At 26.3% G+C, this 17,567-nt stretch overlaps 1 protein-coding gene across 2 annotated transcripts in view; it reads right to left on the reverse strand.

Moving 5' to 3' along the window:
- The window catches only part of LOC101236610 (mediator of RNA polymerase II transcription subunit 13), a 69,801-nt gene that overhangs the window by 27,839 nt on the left and 24,395 nt on the right, over positions 1-17,567 (reverse strand). For both annotated transcript variants that reach the window (XM_065808108.1, XM_065808109.1), the window contains exons 3-10: positions 14,582-14,666; positions 13,434-13,523; positions 11,558-11,703; positions 10,635-10,856; positions 10,116-10,275; positions 4,711-5,214; positions 4,098-4,575; positions 3,646-3,936 (exon numbers count right to left, since the gene is read on the reverse strand). In XM_065808108.1, coding sequence (XP_065664180.1) covers positions 3,646-3,936; positions 4,098-4,575; positions 4,711-5,214; positions 10,116-10,275; positions 10,635-10,856; positions 11,558-11,703; positions 13,434-13,523; positions 14,582-14,666 — 1,976 coding nt within the window. The remainder of the gene's footprint in view (positions 1-3,645; positions 3,937-4,097; positions 4,576-4,710; positions 5,215-10,115; positions 10,276-10,634; positions 10,857-11,557; positions 11,704-13,433; positions 13,524-14,581; positions 14,667-17,567) is intronic.

The following is a 17,567-nucleotide window of genomic DNA, read 5'->3' on the forward strand; positions in this document are numbered from 1 at the left end:
TGAACACTAAAACCTGTATGTTTGTATTTCTGATTAAAAAAAACATTTATAAATTTGAATAAAGGGGGTGAAATTTTTTTAATGACACTTGCCATTGGATTTTTCTTGATCTTTGCATTAAAACTCCACAAAAAATAACATGGGGATAGGGTCTTAAAAAATTGTCATATCCCTAATATACATATATCTATATCTATATCTATCTATCTATAAATATATATATACGCACACACACACACACACACACATATATGTATATATATATATACAGTAGCATGCAAAAGTAACTGGACAAGAGCATAACTTTAGATAACTTTTGAATGAAAAGTCTAATTTCTTTCAGATTTTCACTGAAATGTCAAAAAATTGATTACAAATCTAAAAACGAATGAACTTTTACTAAATCTAAGCAATTTAATCTTAAAAGTTCATTTAATTAAAATATGCGCATGCAAAAGTATCCGGACAAAAAAAAAACTTGAATAAGATTTTTTTTTTTAACATTTTTTAAATTAAAAATGCTTTATTTTAAAGTATTGATTTAGTACTTTGTTGGGAAGCCCTTAGCATTAATTACTGCTTGACAGTGACAAGGCATTGATTCCACAAGCTTACACAATAACTTTGATTTTTCCCATTCTTTTTTCAGAGTATTCAATAAATCACGTTTACTTGTAAGTGTTTGACCTGAAATTTGTCGATCAATGAGCTTACATAGACATTCAATAGAATTAAGGTCAGGACTTTGCTAAGGCTGTTCGATTAATCGAATTTCATTGGTTTTGAAAAAGTTTTTCACAAGGGTGCTTTGGGGCATTGTCCTTCTAAAACATCCTTCCTTGAGGCATTTTGTCTTTAGCAGGTGGTAGCATAACATTCTTAACTATATATTTGTACATATGTTTGTCCATTATGCCATCAATCAAATCGATAGGGCCGATACAATCTCTATTCAAGTTAGCCCAGTTTATAACGTTTTGACTTCTGTGCTTTACTACTGTTGGTAGCTGGTATTTAGGATCGTTTTTATGACGGACATATCTACTATTATCAGATCCAAATAACGTAAACTTAAATTCATCACTAAAAAGTACTTTCAATCACTGTTTCCTTGCCCAAATCAAATGTTTATTAGCAAATCTTAAGCATGCTTTTCGTTTCTTTATATAAATAAAAAGTTTTTTTGTAGGATGTCTTCCAAGTAGATTTGCAGACCTCAAAAGACATTTGATTGTGTCAACACCACATTTTTCATTATATAGTTCTTTAATTTCAGCATTTACCCAGACAGAATTTTGCGTGGAACATTTTTCAGGGCTCGAGGATGTATATTTTAGCAGGATAATGAGTCAAAAGACACTTCAACCCTTATTAAAGACTTTTTCAAAACCAAAAAAATTCAATTAATGGAATTGACATAGCACAGTCCTGACCTTAATTCTTTTAAATATCTATGGAAACACGTAGATTGACGAATTTCAAGTTGAAAATCAGCAAGTAAATTTGATTTATTGAATATTCTGAATTAAGAATGGCGAAAAATCAAAATTATAGTGATTATGAAGCTGGTGGACTCTATTCCTTGTCACTGCCAAGCAGTAATTAATGCTAAGGACTTCCCAACAATGTACTAAAGTAATTTACTTTAAATTAAAGTATTTTCAATTTAAAAAATGTTTAAAAAAAAATCTAATTCAAGTTTTTTTTTTTGTCCGGATACTTTTGCACGCGGAAACTTTAATTAAATGAACTTTTAAGGTTAGATTGCTTAGATTTAGTAAAAATTAATTTGTTTTTAGATTTGTAACCAATTTTTTGACATTTCAGTGAAAATTTGAAAGAAATTGGACTTTTCATTCAAAAGTTATCTTAAGTTATGCTCTTGTCCGGTTACTTTTGCACGCTACTGTACATATATCTATCTATCTATATATCTACCTATCTATCTATATCTATATCTATCTATCTATCTATCTATCTATCTATCTATCTATATATATATATATATATATATATATATATATATATTATATATATATATATATATATATATATATTTATTAAAGAAAAACACAATATTTTTTAATCTTGACATGTTTCGTACTTAACATACTACATTTTCAAAAGATAAAATTACAAATTTAAAACTCTGGACATAAATATAAAATCAAAATTTGAAAACATTACAGAGAAATATTAACAGACAAATAGAATTCCACCACGTCCCTGGTAGTACCGCGCTCAGCTTGTTTCTCCGCGCAGCGGCCTTGTTCCTCAAGGTTCGTGTTTCCGAGTTATAGAGTTATATACAAATTATAATACTGTAAATAGCAAAAAAAATAAAATAAAATATAAGTAAATCAAAAAAAACAAAAAAACAACAACAAAAAAAACTAATAGACAAATTTATATTATAATGAACAGTTTATTTAAAGATGGGTGTTCCCATTTAATATGGAGAACTTTAACTTTCAATTTGTTTTTGTTAGAAGCAGTATCCAAAATTTTAAAACAATTATGGTTACTTATATTTTTACAACTAACGAATGAAATTGAATGCTTATAAACATTAGATTGTTTGTCACCTATAAGATGCTCATGAATCCGTGTTGTTAAGTGTCTGGAGGTTTCTCCAATATTACTGGCATTACATCCAGCACAAGAAAATTTCTAAACAACGTTGGATTTGAGCAGCTTAGGAAGTGGATCTTTTATACATAAATTGTTTTGTAATTTGTTGGTAGTGAAAATTAAATTAATTATAACATTTTTACAATATTTTTTAATGATTTTATTAACTTTAGATTACGTAAAATTTAAGTAAAATCTTATAAATGGAAGCTTTTAATATCTTATATTATGGTTACCAATACTATTTATCACAGATGGATTTAACTTTTTATCAACAAATAATTTAATTTCAGTGTCAATTATTCTAGGTGGATATTGGTTATTTTTTAAAACATTAGATAGATTTTTTATTTGTAGTTTTAAATTTTAGCTTTAAATTTGTAATTTTATCTTTTGAAAATGTAGTATGTTAACTACGAAACATGTCACGATTAAAAAATATCGTGTTTTTCTTTAAAATATGTTCACAATTATTGCTATTGCGTTGCTCAAGAAATATATATATATATATTCATATGTATATATATACATATATATATATATATTTATTTATTTATATATATATATATATATATATATATATATATATATATATATATATATATATATATATATATATATATGTATATATATATATATATATATATATATATATATATTTATATATATATATATATAGAGAGAGAGAGAGAGAGAGAGAGAGAGAGAGAGAGAGAGAGAGAGAGAGAGAGAGAGAGAGAGAGAGAGAGAGAGAGAGAGAGGGAGAGAGAGAAAGGGAGAGAGAAAAAGGGAGAGAAAAAAAAATTAGAATGTACCATTTTAGCTTTTAAAACTCAATTAACTCATTGGCTTGACCTATGAAGTACAATAATTTAAGTGTACATAGTCAATGACTTAAATTAATTTGATATAATTTGAGAACTCAAAAAATATTAATTTTAATGATAATTATCATTTTCATAGGAATTTCATTTATCCATTTATGTTAACATTATACCAAGTAATAAAAGTTACCCATTTGAAACGAGGTGGTTCAATTGTTATTTCTAGTTGATCATTCTCTGTGATTAATTTTGTGTGCCGCTTGTCAGGAGAGAGTATTGTCATGCAAGAACCTGATAATTCATTGGAAACTATCGGTGATAAAGATAGGTTGTGAGATTCATGTGATGGCGGTGTTGGGTACATTTGAACAAGATCTTGTTGTGTTAATCCAGCTATGGTTGTAATTCCACCAGAAGTAATTAAACGAGATCCATCCGTTGAAATAATATTGGGGTCACAAATTGGATTTAAAGCTGAAAACTTCAAAAATATATATGTGAGTTCATATATGAAAATGAAAACTAAATTGAGCTAACAAATAAAACTGGGAAATAGATAAACTTTAATAATACTAAGTTATTATTATTAAAAAAAAAAAATACAAATAGATTAAAAAATTAAATTAAAACATAAATTAAAACCTTCTTTTCTTCATCGTCTTCTTCATCAAATAAATGATCCAAGTCATCAGATATAGGCATTAAATCTTTAGTACTCATAAGGTTTTTAGTTTTTATTGATGGAGAAAAATGAGTTGATGGTGTTAATGGAGAAGGTAAAGTCTTGATAGAACTAAAATTAAAGATTTGATTATCATTTGGAGTTCCAGGTGTTTTCAGCTCACCTCTACCGGTAACTTTGGTTTTTTTAGATTTATTTACACAGTCTATAGTAGGAGAGTTCATATTTTCTTGTCTTTTAGCACTTCTACTTGAACTTCTATTACCAGAGGGTGATATCATTTCATCTTCAGAACTTTGAAAATTTGAAGCAACCAGTTGCAAGCTATTTTGACGCCCTCTTGGTCTACCAGGTCCTCTTTTTGAGGGTTCAATAGTTTCAACTTTGACATTTTTGCAAACAAATGGCTCAGAATGATCTGAATGCTCATTTTTTATCCTAAATATTCATAACATAGTTTTTACAGGAATTAAAATCAAACAGTAAATGTGATAAAGTTTATTCTATAATAACGCTTTAAAATACTTTTGTATTACACAATAATTTATATTTGAACTTATTTAAAAAACTTACTTAGTATTATTTTCTGTTTTATCAGATTCAGCAACAGGTAAATCAATGGATATAGGTGATTGTGTAACTTTATTATCTTGTTCATTTATAACTCTGGCATCTAGAGGACTTAAAGTTATTACAGGTTTATTTAAAGAAGTAGGTAATTTAAAAGAAAAGGGTTTTAAATTATTTGATATCCTCCATGGTTTTGAAGGGAAAGTATCACAATTAGTTTTATTAACACAAGAAGGTGAAGATCCTTTTTTGACATTTTTTTCATTTTTACAATTAGATGAGATATTTTTTTCTAAAACAGTATCTGGTGCAGTAAATTTAGCAGTGGAAGAATTAGCTACGTGACAAGACAATAAAGGGGTTAATCTTTCTTTTATAAATGAAATGTCTTTTTGTTTTCGGTAGTGAAATATAGATGCTCCTTTTGAATCTTTAACAGATTGTGTTGATGTTAACTTGGTTGTGTTACTGAACATCATTCGATTGTCATTTGAAGATTGTTGAACGCTAAAAGTAAAGTTAAATTTTCAACTCTTTTATATATCATGTGATACTTGAAAAAAATTTTTTTTATGTTATTTATGTTAAAAAATATTTTTTACATGCTTAACTTTTTTTTTAAATAAATTTTTATAGTAAGCTCTATCAAATAGTTTAACTTGACACTTCGCAAAATGTATCAAAATTGATCAATTATTGTTAATATCGTATAATAAAATTAAAAGCCATTTCATAAACTAAGCAAGTTGTCAGGTTTTGTCATAAAGCATCGCACAACAACAACAAGCTTTTTCTTTCATATTTAGAATAAGAATAATTATTATTATCATTACTAAATAACAATGTTGAAGTCATCCTTAACATATCAATTATTCCTGTGATGAATCTCTCTCCACATCTATCTAATGCGTAATAAAACCCATTGGTTATTGTTGTTAGCAAATCAGCAGTAGAACAAGAAGATCGAAATTCATTACTAATGGGATACTAGTTCGAAAAGTCAGATTGCTCTCCAGAATTTTTGGAAATAGGGATAACAGATGTCCTTTTCCAGTAGGCTAAAAAACAAGACTCTGATAAGTACTTGTTAAATAGTTTTGAAAGTATAAACAACAGCTCTAAAGAAAACTTCTGCAAGACTATAACAGCTATGTTGTCCGGACCACAAGCTGTAGATGAGTCTCAGCAGGAAATCACTTTAAGTACAGAAGCTGGAGTGGTATGAATGTCAAACAATGGATCAATCTGTTTGTCAGCTATATCAGGTAGGATGTGATTGGTGGAATTAAAAGATAAGATTGATGCAAAGTTCTTAGCAAACAATTCAGCTTTGTCTCTAGGCCAGGTAACAAAATTTGAACCATGCAAGAGAGAAGGAATAATAGATTTGCCATTATTATAGGCACTGCTAAAGAAGTTCCAGAAGTCTCTGGAACCTAATTTTTGAGATGAAATACGAAATTTTGAAATCTGAGAATAGCAAGCTTTGGCGTTAGACAAAACCTCTTTACTATAGTTTATAGCAATAGTAAACAGACATCTGCTTTCTGGAGAACTGCTTTGGCGGTAAATATAGAAGTATTGAATTCCATGTCAGCCTGAATCCAAGAAGTTAGATAAAAAAAACATTATTTATTAAATAAAAAGAACATTGACTATTTGTGTTAGAGATTGAGAAAGGTAAAAGTTGTGGAGCCAAGCCATTTAGTGTGATGAGCATTAAAGTCACCAACAACAACAATATTGGCTGATGGATGAAAAGAAAGGGCTTGGTCAATTTGATCAGAAATAACATTGAAAAGAGTGCAATCTTGAGATGAAGCAAAACAATATAGAACAAAGAGAAAGGTGAAAGAGTGAAGTGGTGCTAAAGGTAAGCACATAAAAGAATAGTCTGTGGATTCAAACCTAGTTTCGCGACAATTGGGTGAATTCAAGAAAATGACTATTGGAGCCTTTACGAATTAAAAGAAGATAACCATCAACACTAAGATCACAAGATGAGACAACTGAACTCAAATTAGTCTCACAAAGAGCAAGTAGGTCTGCTGAACTTTGCAAGAAATAAGACTCAACAGAGGAAAAGTTACTTTGAAGACCCAAATATATTATTATAATAAAAATAAATATATAAAAAATATTATAACAATACTATCATATATATAAATATATATAGAAAATAATATAAATTTATAAAATAATATAGAATAAACAACAATTTTAAACCCAACATAAAACTTAAACATGTTTTAAACATTGTCAATATCCCTGTGTTTACAATATGTCAATAACTTTGTTTTTTAAACACAAAAAACAATTGCAATTAAAACCATTATATTTTTTATTAAAATCCTTGAACTTGTTTTACTTATGAGAACAAAATACACTTATTGTTATTTCAATTGCAATTTTTAACTCTGTAAAAGATTATTAAATAAAAAAAAGTAAAACATTTTTATAAAGTGGATTTTTGTAACTTTTTATATAAACAATAACAAAGTTTTTTTTTACATTTTGTCATTAAATTGGGGGAGATGTAAAAAATTCTTTAAATTAATGAAACACCCCCTCTCTCCCCCCACACTCTCCACCTTTAATCTACCCCAGTGAAGTAATTTCAATAAATAAAAATATGTTTAGAAGATATATTGCTAAGAATGCAACATTTTTTATTTTTATATCATTCTAAATATTGTATGTTTCAAAGTTTTAAGAAAAAGCTTAGTGATTGTTTATATAAATAGTTACAAAAAAAGTTACAAATTTATTTTAAACAGTGCACTTATAGTTATTGTAAATACAATTTTAACTCTGTAACAAAGTTAAAAGACTGAAATGAAATGAAAAAAAAGATTTTTAATATATTAACTTTTTAGTATTTTTAATTTATTGAGATATTTTTTTTAGATTTTATTGTTTAAGACAATTTTTATTTTTGAGACAGACAGAACTTGGCAAGATATTTTGAAGTTTTTTGAGAGTAGTAAGCTTTTTTTTAAATATAATTTAATATTATTAAAATCCAAAGTTGTATTTGTTTTATTTTACCATAAGAATTATGATAACTTTTTTTTCATTTAGACCTTGTATCATAAGTAGTAGCTACTAATTCTTTAAAAAAATTTGTTTATATAAAATAAAATAAGAAATAAATATTTTTTAAATTCAATCTTAGGTATAAAAAGAACTTTTTTTTATATTTTTGGTTTTTATTTAAGTGTTACTAATAACTTTCATAACTATATTAAATTACTAATTTCCAAATTTATAATAGCATCTTGACTTTCTTAATCTAACTTTTTACATAATAAGATTTCGCTTTTTACTTTTTATTTAAAAAAATAAATGAAATTTATCACAACAGACAAGTTGGTAAATTAAAAAAATCGTACCTACTATTGTTAAAAATTTTATTGAAAAAAAAAAATTGTTTTATTATAGGCTTTTTTTTTAAGTTCCTCCTTCAAATACAATAAAAAAATATATATATCAGCCCTCAGAATTAGGATTGGCATTCGGCAATGTCGATCTAATAGTGTAGTAGCAAATAACAGCATACCTCATTTCTATGTTTTATGGTGAAACCGTTGTATCAAACTTTTTTTTGCCAAGCTCTAACAGTTTTAAGTTGAAAAGTTTGCTGACCTCACTTTTCCTAATTTCGAGGGCTTCTCTCTCTCTCTCTCTCTCTCTCTCTCTCTCTCTCTCTCTCTCTCTCTCTCTCTCTCTCTCTCTCTCTCTCTCTCTCTCTCTCTCTCTCTCTCTCTCTCTCTCTCTCTCTCTCTCTCTCTATATATATATATATATATATATTCTAGAAAAGAAATTATTCTAGGAAATCTACATTCTAGGAAAAAAATTTGGGCAGCAGTACCCCCTGGTTTCGACAAACATTAGCGGAAAGTTGGCAATTTTTTCGCAAAAAAACAATATTTGCCATAAAACATATAAAAACATTAAAAAAAAATTAAAGGTTCTCAAACTTTATTTTGGGTGGTGCCCAAATACGGTTGACGCTATTGAAAACGGTCTAGAATAGCCCCTGATATATATATGTGTGTGTGTATCAAGCCTTTTTAGGAGATGTGTATGGTTGTACGCCTTATATGACCACAAATACAATTTTTTTTTTGACATCTTGACCACAATATTTCATATATAATGATAATTTGCATGTTTTAAAACCAAACTAATCAAAAGAGAAAATTAAAAATAATAAACTATAAAATAGACCAAACAAACCAGAAACTGAAAAGAAAAGCAAACTTAATGAATGATAAAATAAATAAAGGATAAACCAGAGAAAATAAAAGCATAAAACTAATGTATTTTTTAATATATGAGAAGCATCTCAATTAATAGTTTAAATTTAATTTAATTTCAAAGTGTTTTAAATAATAGTTTAAAGCTAATAATTTTTCCCATATTGCCATGTTGATGTAGCACTTAGGTTGATTGTGTCATTTATGAGGTGTGGCTTATAACGGCATTGGATGAGGGTTCAAATCCTACAAATGAATAGTTTTTTAAATATTTAAAATCAAATTATTAAATATTTAAACAATTAAGTTTTGAAGTAATTAAGCTTAGATTAAATATGTGCTCCAAAAATTCTTATTCCTCTAGTTTTTTTCCTTGAACATCAGTTCTTTGGAATTCCCTTCCTTCATCTAGCTTTCCTGATTCATATAATTTGCAACCTTTTAAGTCGTCTGTCATTATCTTGCTCTACAATCTTTATCTTTTCTCTACCAGTAACTTCCACTCTAATAGTGGTTGCTTGCAGCCTTGTTGGAAGCAAAAATGTTGAAAAAATTTAAACTTTGAAACTTTGATTTTTTATAAATTCATTGTAGTGAAACACTTTCAAACTAAGATAAAAACATTTGTTATGATTTAATTTTTATTCACTTTATTACCCACTTTGTGGGTAATAAAGTGAATTTTTTTTTTTTTCAGATTTTTCATGTTTTTTTAATTCAGTTTCTTATTTTTTTTTTTTTTTTACTCAATAGTTTGTGGTTTATTTTAAATTTTAGTTTAAGTTTACATTTGTTTATTCAGCAGATTTTCTTAAAACGCTAACTTGAAACATACAAGGAGTTATGCCAAGTTGTCAAAACAAAATATTAAATGTGTGATCATATAAACGTGTTTTTTTCTGAGAAGGCTTGATTTATATATACATATATATATATATATATATATATATATATATATATATATATATATATATATATATATATATATATATATATATATATATATATATATATATATATAAGAATAATGATGAAATAAGGTCAATCCATTTTAGCATTAACGTTAGCTACTTAAAATAACACTAGACAAGAGCTTCAGTATGTACGCACTGAAGTCTTGTTCATAAAAAAAATAAAAATGGTTACTTAGTGGCAGCCATACACTTGCAGTTTGTATAAACATTATTCTCATTAAAATTCCACGTCTGCTGAGACTGCTTGACTTGAGTCATTTTCCATATATTCTTTATAATTGAAGTTGCAGAAATATGATCATATTTTTCTTGTGTATGCTTTGCATTATTACCTAAAAATTTAATTTAAACCTTATTCTTTTTTTATTTAAAAGTATTTACAAAATATTTTTAGTAATTAAAAAAAAAAAAAAAAAATCTTTTTTTAAATAGATATAAATTTAGTAAATGTAATTTTATACAAATATAGAATAAATATGTAATATAAAATAAAATAGGATATATTAAAAATATTGCATACAAGTTATATATATATATATATATATATATATATATATATATATATATATATATATATATATATATATATATATATATATATATATATATATATATATATATATATATATATATATATATATATATATATATATATATATATATAAATTTTAATACTTAAAAATAAACAAACCAGATAATGATGAACTAGGTATCAAAACAAGTTTGGCAGGATATAGCATTTTGATGTCTCCAAGAACCACTTCAACTACATTTGGCTGACCAAATGTTGATAAGGCAGGTACAGAAGGAAAAAATCTTTGCCATTCTTCTAATATCTTTAAAGAACCTGTATCTGATTCACCAAGATTATGACCAGTTAACTGTGCATTTAACCCGTAGGGTGCCAGAAGAACTGAAAACATTTTACAAGTTTACTGATAAATATCTATATATAAATAACAAAAATTAATAATATTAACTAACAATACATAATATAAATAACATTTCAAATAACCCATGAGCCATAAAAATTAAGCATTAAGTACTTTCAATGACTAACACCCAGGTTTTAATCTAAATGACTTTTGCATTAACATATATCTGTTTAGTTTATATTAGACTATAGTAAATCATTACATTAACTCATTATAAACACTAAATAAACTACATTATAACAGAAATTGGTTTGACATTTTGCGATGACTTTTTTTCGTTTTAGTTTTAAAACTTTTAATTACAATTCCTTATAACATTTTTTTTAATTATTTAAAATTAATTAAAAGCAAACCTTTAACTAATTATTTCCAAAAGATTTCTTTATTTTTTAAATGTTGAATTAGAATAAAATAAAAAGATAAAAAAATAGAAACAGTTTTAATTATTTTTACTGCAAATTATTTTTAGGATGAATTGGAGGCCTTCACACAATGAGGTTTCATTACATGTATTGGAAGCCATCACTCAGAGAGGTTTCATTACATGTATTGGAAGACTAAACACAATGAAGTTTCATTACTTTGAAGTTTGTACAATAACATTTTTTATAAATCAGCTTTTTTTTAATCAAATTTTCATTTACACTACAAAAGTGAACATATAACTTTATTTAAATACCATGAGACTCTGATGACATTGGTAAAGTTGACATGTGTAAATCTTTTGCGGAAAGGTGACGTATGCTAGTTTTTTCTTGAACATTTATGCTTGCAACCACTGAGGTTTCCCCATGTAAAAACAATGAAAAACTGAATGCCAATGAACTAAAGATTAAAAAATCAACATAAATCAACATATTAACTAAATACCTATTATCTGATTTTATTTAAAAAAAATTAAACTTTTATGAAAAAATACTCAGTTGACCTTTATTTTTTATATTACCAACCACTTTTATTATCAACAAAAAAAAGTCACAAGGGTATTTGGTTCAGGTTAAGTAAAACGGACAATTTTTATATCTTGAATAAAAAAAAATCGGAATGAGCTACAAATTAAATTTTTATTGAATGCTTATTAAGTCTAGAACAAAAATAAATAAATTAAAAAATTAAATTTCTTCAGTAAGATTAAATTTTATGATTTTTCTCATGATGATTTCTTCTTGATGGAAGTCATAAGATTTTGCACAAGGTAAGATCCATACTCTGGTGGTTTTATCCCACTTCTTTGTTAAGTCAGTACTTAATTTTGCTTGCCTAAACTTCTCACCTAATTTGGCTTTAATAATAGCCCAATATTGCTTAATTCAATGAAGTTCAGGACAATTTGCAGGATTGTGTGTTCGAGGTATGAAATCGATACTATTGGCATTGTAGAAGTGTAATGTTAATTTGGAGTAATGACAAGACACTAGTTCAAGCCAAAAGATTGCATTACCATTGTGGGCATTCTACACTGGCAATAAACACTTTTTAAGACACTCTTTTTGATAAACTTCACAATTTTTATTGTGGAATTAGTGACAAAACCTTGTGTTTTCAATCCACATTGACATATGGCTTACCAAATCATAATCTTGATTATGATTTGACAAGCCATATGTCAATTTGAATTGAAAAACATCTTATTGTTTTAAATTTAGCCTTTACTTTTTTCCTGGAGACTCCCTATAAAAATGATGTCCTGGAATAGTTTTGCAATTTAGTTTCACATAAGTTTCATCATCCATAATTATACTTTTTTTTCTACACAATAATTTGTTTAATTTTCCGGCACGACTTTATGCCACTAAATTTTCTTCAGCATAGCAATTTGGGGCTTTATAAATTTTGAAGGACTTGATTTTATGCTTTTTCTTGATAGATAGGACCATTTGTCTGCTACTTTTGCATTTTTGTGGCAAATCTCGCTCAGAAATTTTAGAATTTGCCTTTATTTTTGCAAAACATTTGATTTAAGTTTTTTGTTAATGCAATTTGCAGCAGCTTCCAGGCTTTCTATTTATTATATAAAAATACTTATTTAAAGTTCTAATCACAGGGTTTTTGGAACATCCAACAGTTTTTACAACTGGTTTGAGAGGCAAATTAGGATTTTCCACTCGATCATTCAAAATTGCATCACACACTTGTTGCTGTTTTGTTGCCATTTTGAAAAATAATAAAATTTTTATAAAAGAAACATACTTTACCTGAAATACTAATACATAAATAATTGTTTTTCCGAATGATAACATTCTGTATGATTTTTTTAGCATCCTAATCATAAGAATAAAAAGTGTCAATTTTAATTAAACCAACCTTTATATACATAAATATATATATCAGCCCTGGGAATTAGGGTTGACATTCGACAATGTAGACCTAACTGCTGAACTCAAAGCGTTTGAGGTCAGCAAAAAATTGTTGACCTCGTACTGCTACAGTGATAAAAATTACAATTATAAAATATTGGCTATAAATCTCATCAATCTTGCAAAAAAAAGTAGAACAAATCACAATACAAAACAAATTAGCAGACTAGGTGATTCATATATTTATTTAGGTTAAACCTGAATACAGATGAGTTGTTGTTTGCATCATTTTTTAATGGCGATACAAACCATTTGCCCAAACGAACAAATTCATTTTCAGTGAGATACCTAAAATAAAGCAAATAAACAAAAAAATTATCAAAAATGTTTTCAACTTTTTAAGATAAGCAAGATAAGCATTATTAACAAATATAAAAAAATATTGAATTTAAACGTCTATATATTTAACTAACCATTGCTCTTTTATTGCAACAGATTTTATTAAATCCTCTTCGATATATTTTATTAAATCTTCTTAGATATATAAATAAGATAAGCTCTTAAACCCTGGTTATTTGAAATCATATTATGATTTCAAATTTAAAAAAAAATCATATCATGATTTCAAAATAATCATGATTTCAAAATTATCACGATTTCAAAAAAAATCATATTATGATTTTAAATTAAAAAAAAAAGAGTAATGATGAAAAAAACACATATATCCTTGGCGCATTATCTATTTATTCCTAAGCGCATTGGCTCTAGAATCAAAATATCATTCCTTGGTGCTTTGTCTTTAAAATCAAAAAACTAAATGACTCTTAGTTTAATGTTGCTTTTTATAAAAAGATTACCTATAAAAACAAGTATAAAACAGTGTCTTGTAGAACAGCTTTTATTACCAAGTTAAAAAAATTTATATTATACACTCTTTTTCACTATCGTGCATTTAATACCAGATATGGTAATTTGTTTAAATATTCTTCTAGATAGATAACTAGAGTTGGTTATATCAATATATCAATCTTAATCTAGTTAATCTATACATTAATTATAACCTATTCATCTATTATATTATTATCTATCTACATACACCATCTATTGTCTATCTACCATGTGTGTGCACACACGCAAATCTTTGTTTACTTGGCCTTGCATGAAGTGCTTTTGATGACGCCATAATAAAGTAGCAAATTGCAAGAACATCAATATATACATTATACTTTTATTACAACAAATAAAAAGTTTTCAGATTTCAAATCAGATTTCTCAGAATATGCAGCTGTATACATACATAAAAAATTTTATTTTAATTTTTTTTTATTTTTTTTAAAAACTAGTTGAAAACAAAATTTTGGCACCAATAAAAAAGTTCATTAAAAACAGAAAAAATAAATTTTTACTTTTCTATCATATTATGTAAAGATCTAAAAAAGAGTTCCAAAATTTCTTCAGAGAGTCCATCTTCATAAGCACCATAACCAACTTCTATAACAATCAAAAATAAATAGCATTTAACAACATTAATAATCATTAATCAATCAATCTAAATCAACATCAAACATCAAAATTCTACATTAAAAAATCTAATTATTATATACATATTTAATAACTAAATAAAAAGTAAGATTAGAGGATAGAAGATTAGAAGACACTCACTTATTTTACAGACTTAATAACTAAAGACTTAATACAGACTTAATAACTAAATAAAGACTTAAAAATTAAATAAAAAGTAAGATTAGAGAATAGAATTAGAGATTAGGAGTCAAACATAGACAATAAATTTTTTTTTAGATTGTTGTATCCTAGTTTTTTCATAATTGTTGTTTATATTAAAAAAGATTTAGACCATTATAATCACATTAGAAAAAAAAATTTAACAAAATATTGAGGTTTACTTTGCGCTCAAAGCCAAATAATTTAGGAACAATTTGGGGTATTTTTTGGGATATTTTCAAGCTCAAGGTAAATATCAATATTTTTGTAATTTTTTTTTGTAATCTTTTTTTTTTTATATTTGCCCCAAATTTGGTTTCTTGTGTATTCGCGTTTTGAAAATTTTATTTTTTTGAACACCCCTAATAGACAAACATAAACAAATACAGTATAAATATTTAATTAGCTTAACTTACAAATTTTTAGTTAACATAATAAAAAATATTAACTTATCAAAATGTATAATATGTTTTATATACATAAATGCAACTTTTTGCAAAATACTTGCTAAGCCTATTTCGAAAATATTTTTAAATTTAGAAATTGCATTAAAAGTACAACTACAAGTTGATCATGCCAACATTTTGAAAAAAAATTGTTAGAGTTAGCAGACCTAAAGTAAAATATCTAAACTTATATGAGATGCTAAACATACTCAAACAGACTGAAGACCAAAAGTATGAGAGAATATATAAAAAAAATAAAAATTGATTTTAATGCTATGCAAAATAATTAGCCATTGAAGACTCAATCCACACAACAAACATTAGAGAAAATTTTTAAAAATGCAAGAGCACTGGAACAAAAATGCATTTTCATTGGAACGAAAATATAACAAAAAGTTATCAATGTTTTACATGCGAAAATTTAAAATGTCAAAGGTAGGTATGTTTTGCAAGCTTGCTGAAGAAATACATATTTGGTGATGAGTTCTTTTGTATCAAAAATTGTAAACTGATATATTTTACTTCACTTCCTTATCTTTCTAATTAATTGCAATTATTGTACTTCTATACAATTGTATAACTCTGATTGTATGGCTAATTAACAAGTTTAGCTTAAAAAGACTGTTATTATATAACAAAATCTTTTTTTTTTAAACTTTAAATGCTGATAACTTGTAAAACTTAATAAAATTGTACAATAAAATTTATATATTCTTTTAGAGCCAATGTTTCTCGACACATTGGATGTGGGACACATACTAGTATGTTTTCTGACAATTAATGCTTAAGTACAGGACACTAGCGACAACTAATGCTTAAGTGCATACTAGTAGGTTTTCTGAAGGTTGTTACTTGATCGTTTGTCAAGTACTAATACGGGTTAGTGTAACAACATGGTTTATTTTTTCGGTTTATTTAATCTTTATTTTAGGGTTTCAAAATCAATTTAAATTTAAAATTAACTTTTTAACTATCCTTGCAAAGCCTGAATAAATAAAATGTTTTTAATTATTTCCTACTTACCCATATTTGAATTATAACAAATATTGTGTAACTAAAACACAAATTTTGATTTTATAAATTTTACAACAAATTAATATATATTTCATAAAACAAATACAATATATGACTCGCTTCTATAATCCTATACATTCATGCTAAGAAAAGTTGTTTAATGTTAAATCAGTAGACATTCGCTTAAGTATTAAATAGTGTAACTACTTTAATATTGTTTTAAATAATAAATCCGAATGAATTACTTTAAAAACAAAGACAAAAGAAGTAAATGTTTTTGATGATTTTTATCGGTTATGTCCAACAAAAAAAGTTTTTCTCTTACAAACTGTCCTGAACAAAAATGTTTGTTATTTCAAGCCCTGCACTATCTATGATTGAGTCAAGTTCTCTAGTTATTAGAAATACGAGTAAACCACATAAAATATTTAAAAACCATTATTACTAACAAATTGTTTTTATCTTTTAAAGACATTTATGGACTTTAAAATATGTTTTCATCCATAGAACCATACATTTTGCAAAGCTCATTAGACCTACTTTATGAGATTCTTTATGAGTCTTTATGAGATGAAATGAAATTTTGTTTTAACTTCAGATCTTAGTATAAATGATTATTATTCTTTGGTTCCTAAAGAAACCAACAGTCACATGCTTGGCCAGGACATAGGCATATGTATCAATTCCCTATTGGTGGTGAAATCCGATTTGAATCCTTACTATTATTTAGATGGTTTTTGTTTAGCACCACTTCAGTTAATCATCTTTACTTGTATTCACTCCATACAACTACTTTTGTCTTAGTTCTATATTATTTACCTTCTTCCCAAGACTACACTCTTTTCAGTTTTTTAAAATCGACAATCAAATTGACCATTTCAAATTGACTGTTGTTGATTCAAATAGATTTTTTTAAATGACAATCAAATTGACCAAATCTTTTCTCTTGATTCATCAACCATATAGTTGTTACTAATGACTACTCCTTACTCTGAATGACTTGGTTCTAGTACCAGTAGTAGTTTAGAGCCAGTATTGATCATACTGGCTCTAAAGCTTAAAATCTTTCTCAATCTCTTGGTCTGAGTGATTAGGATTGTCGGAAAAATTATTCACAAAGTTAACTTTGCGAGTAATTTTTCAGACAATCCTAATCACTTTCACTTCTTGATTTTATCTTTACGCCTCAAGCTTATGATTTTTGTATTGT

This window comes from Hydra vulgaris, chromosome 10, assembly GCF_038396675.1.
Source record: "Hydra vulgaris chromosome 10, alternate assembly HydraT2T_AEP".
Classification (NCBI taxonomy): Eukaryota; Metazoa; Cnidaria; class Hydrozoa; order Anthoathecata; family Hydridae; genus Hydra; species Hydra vulgaris.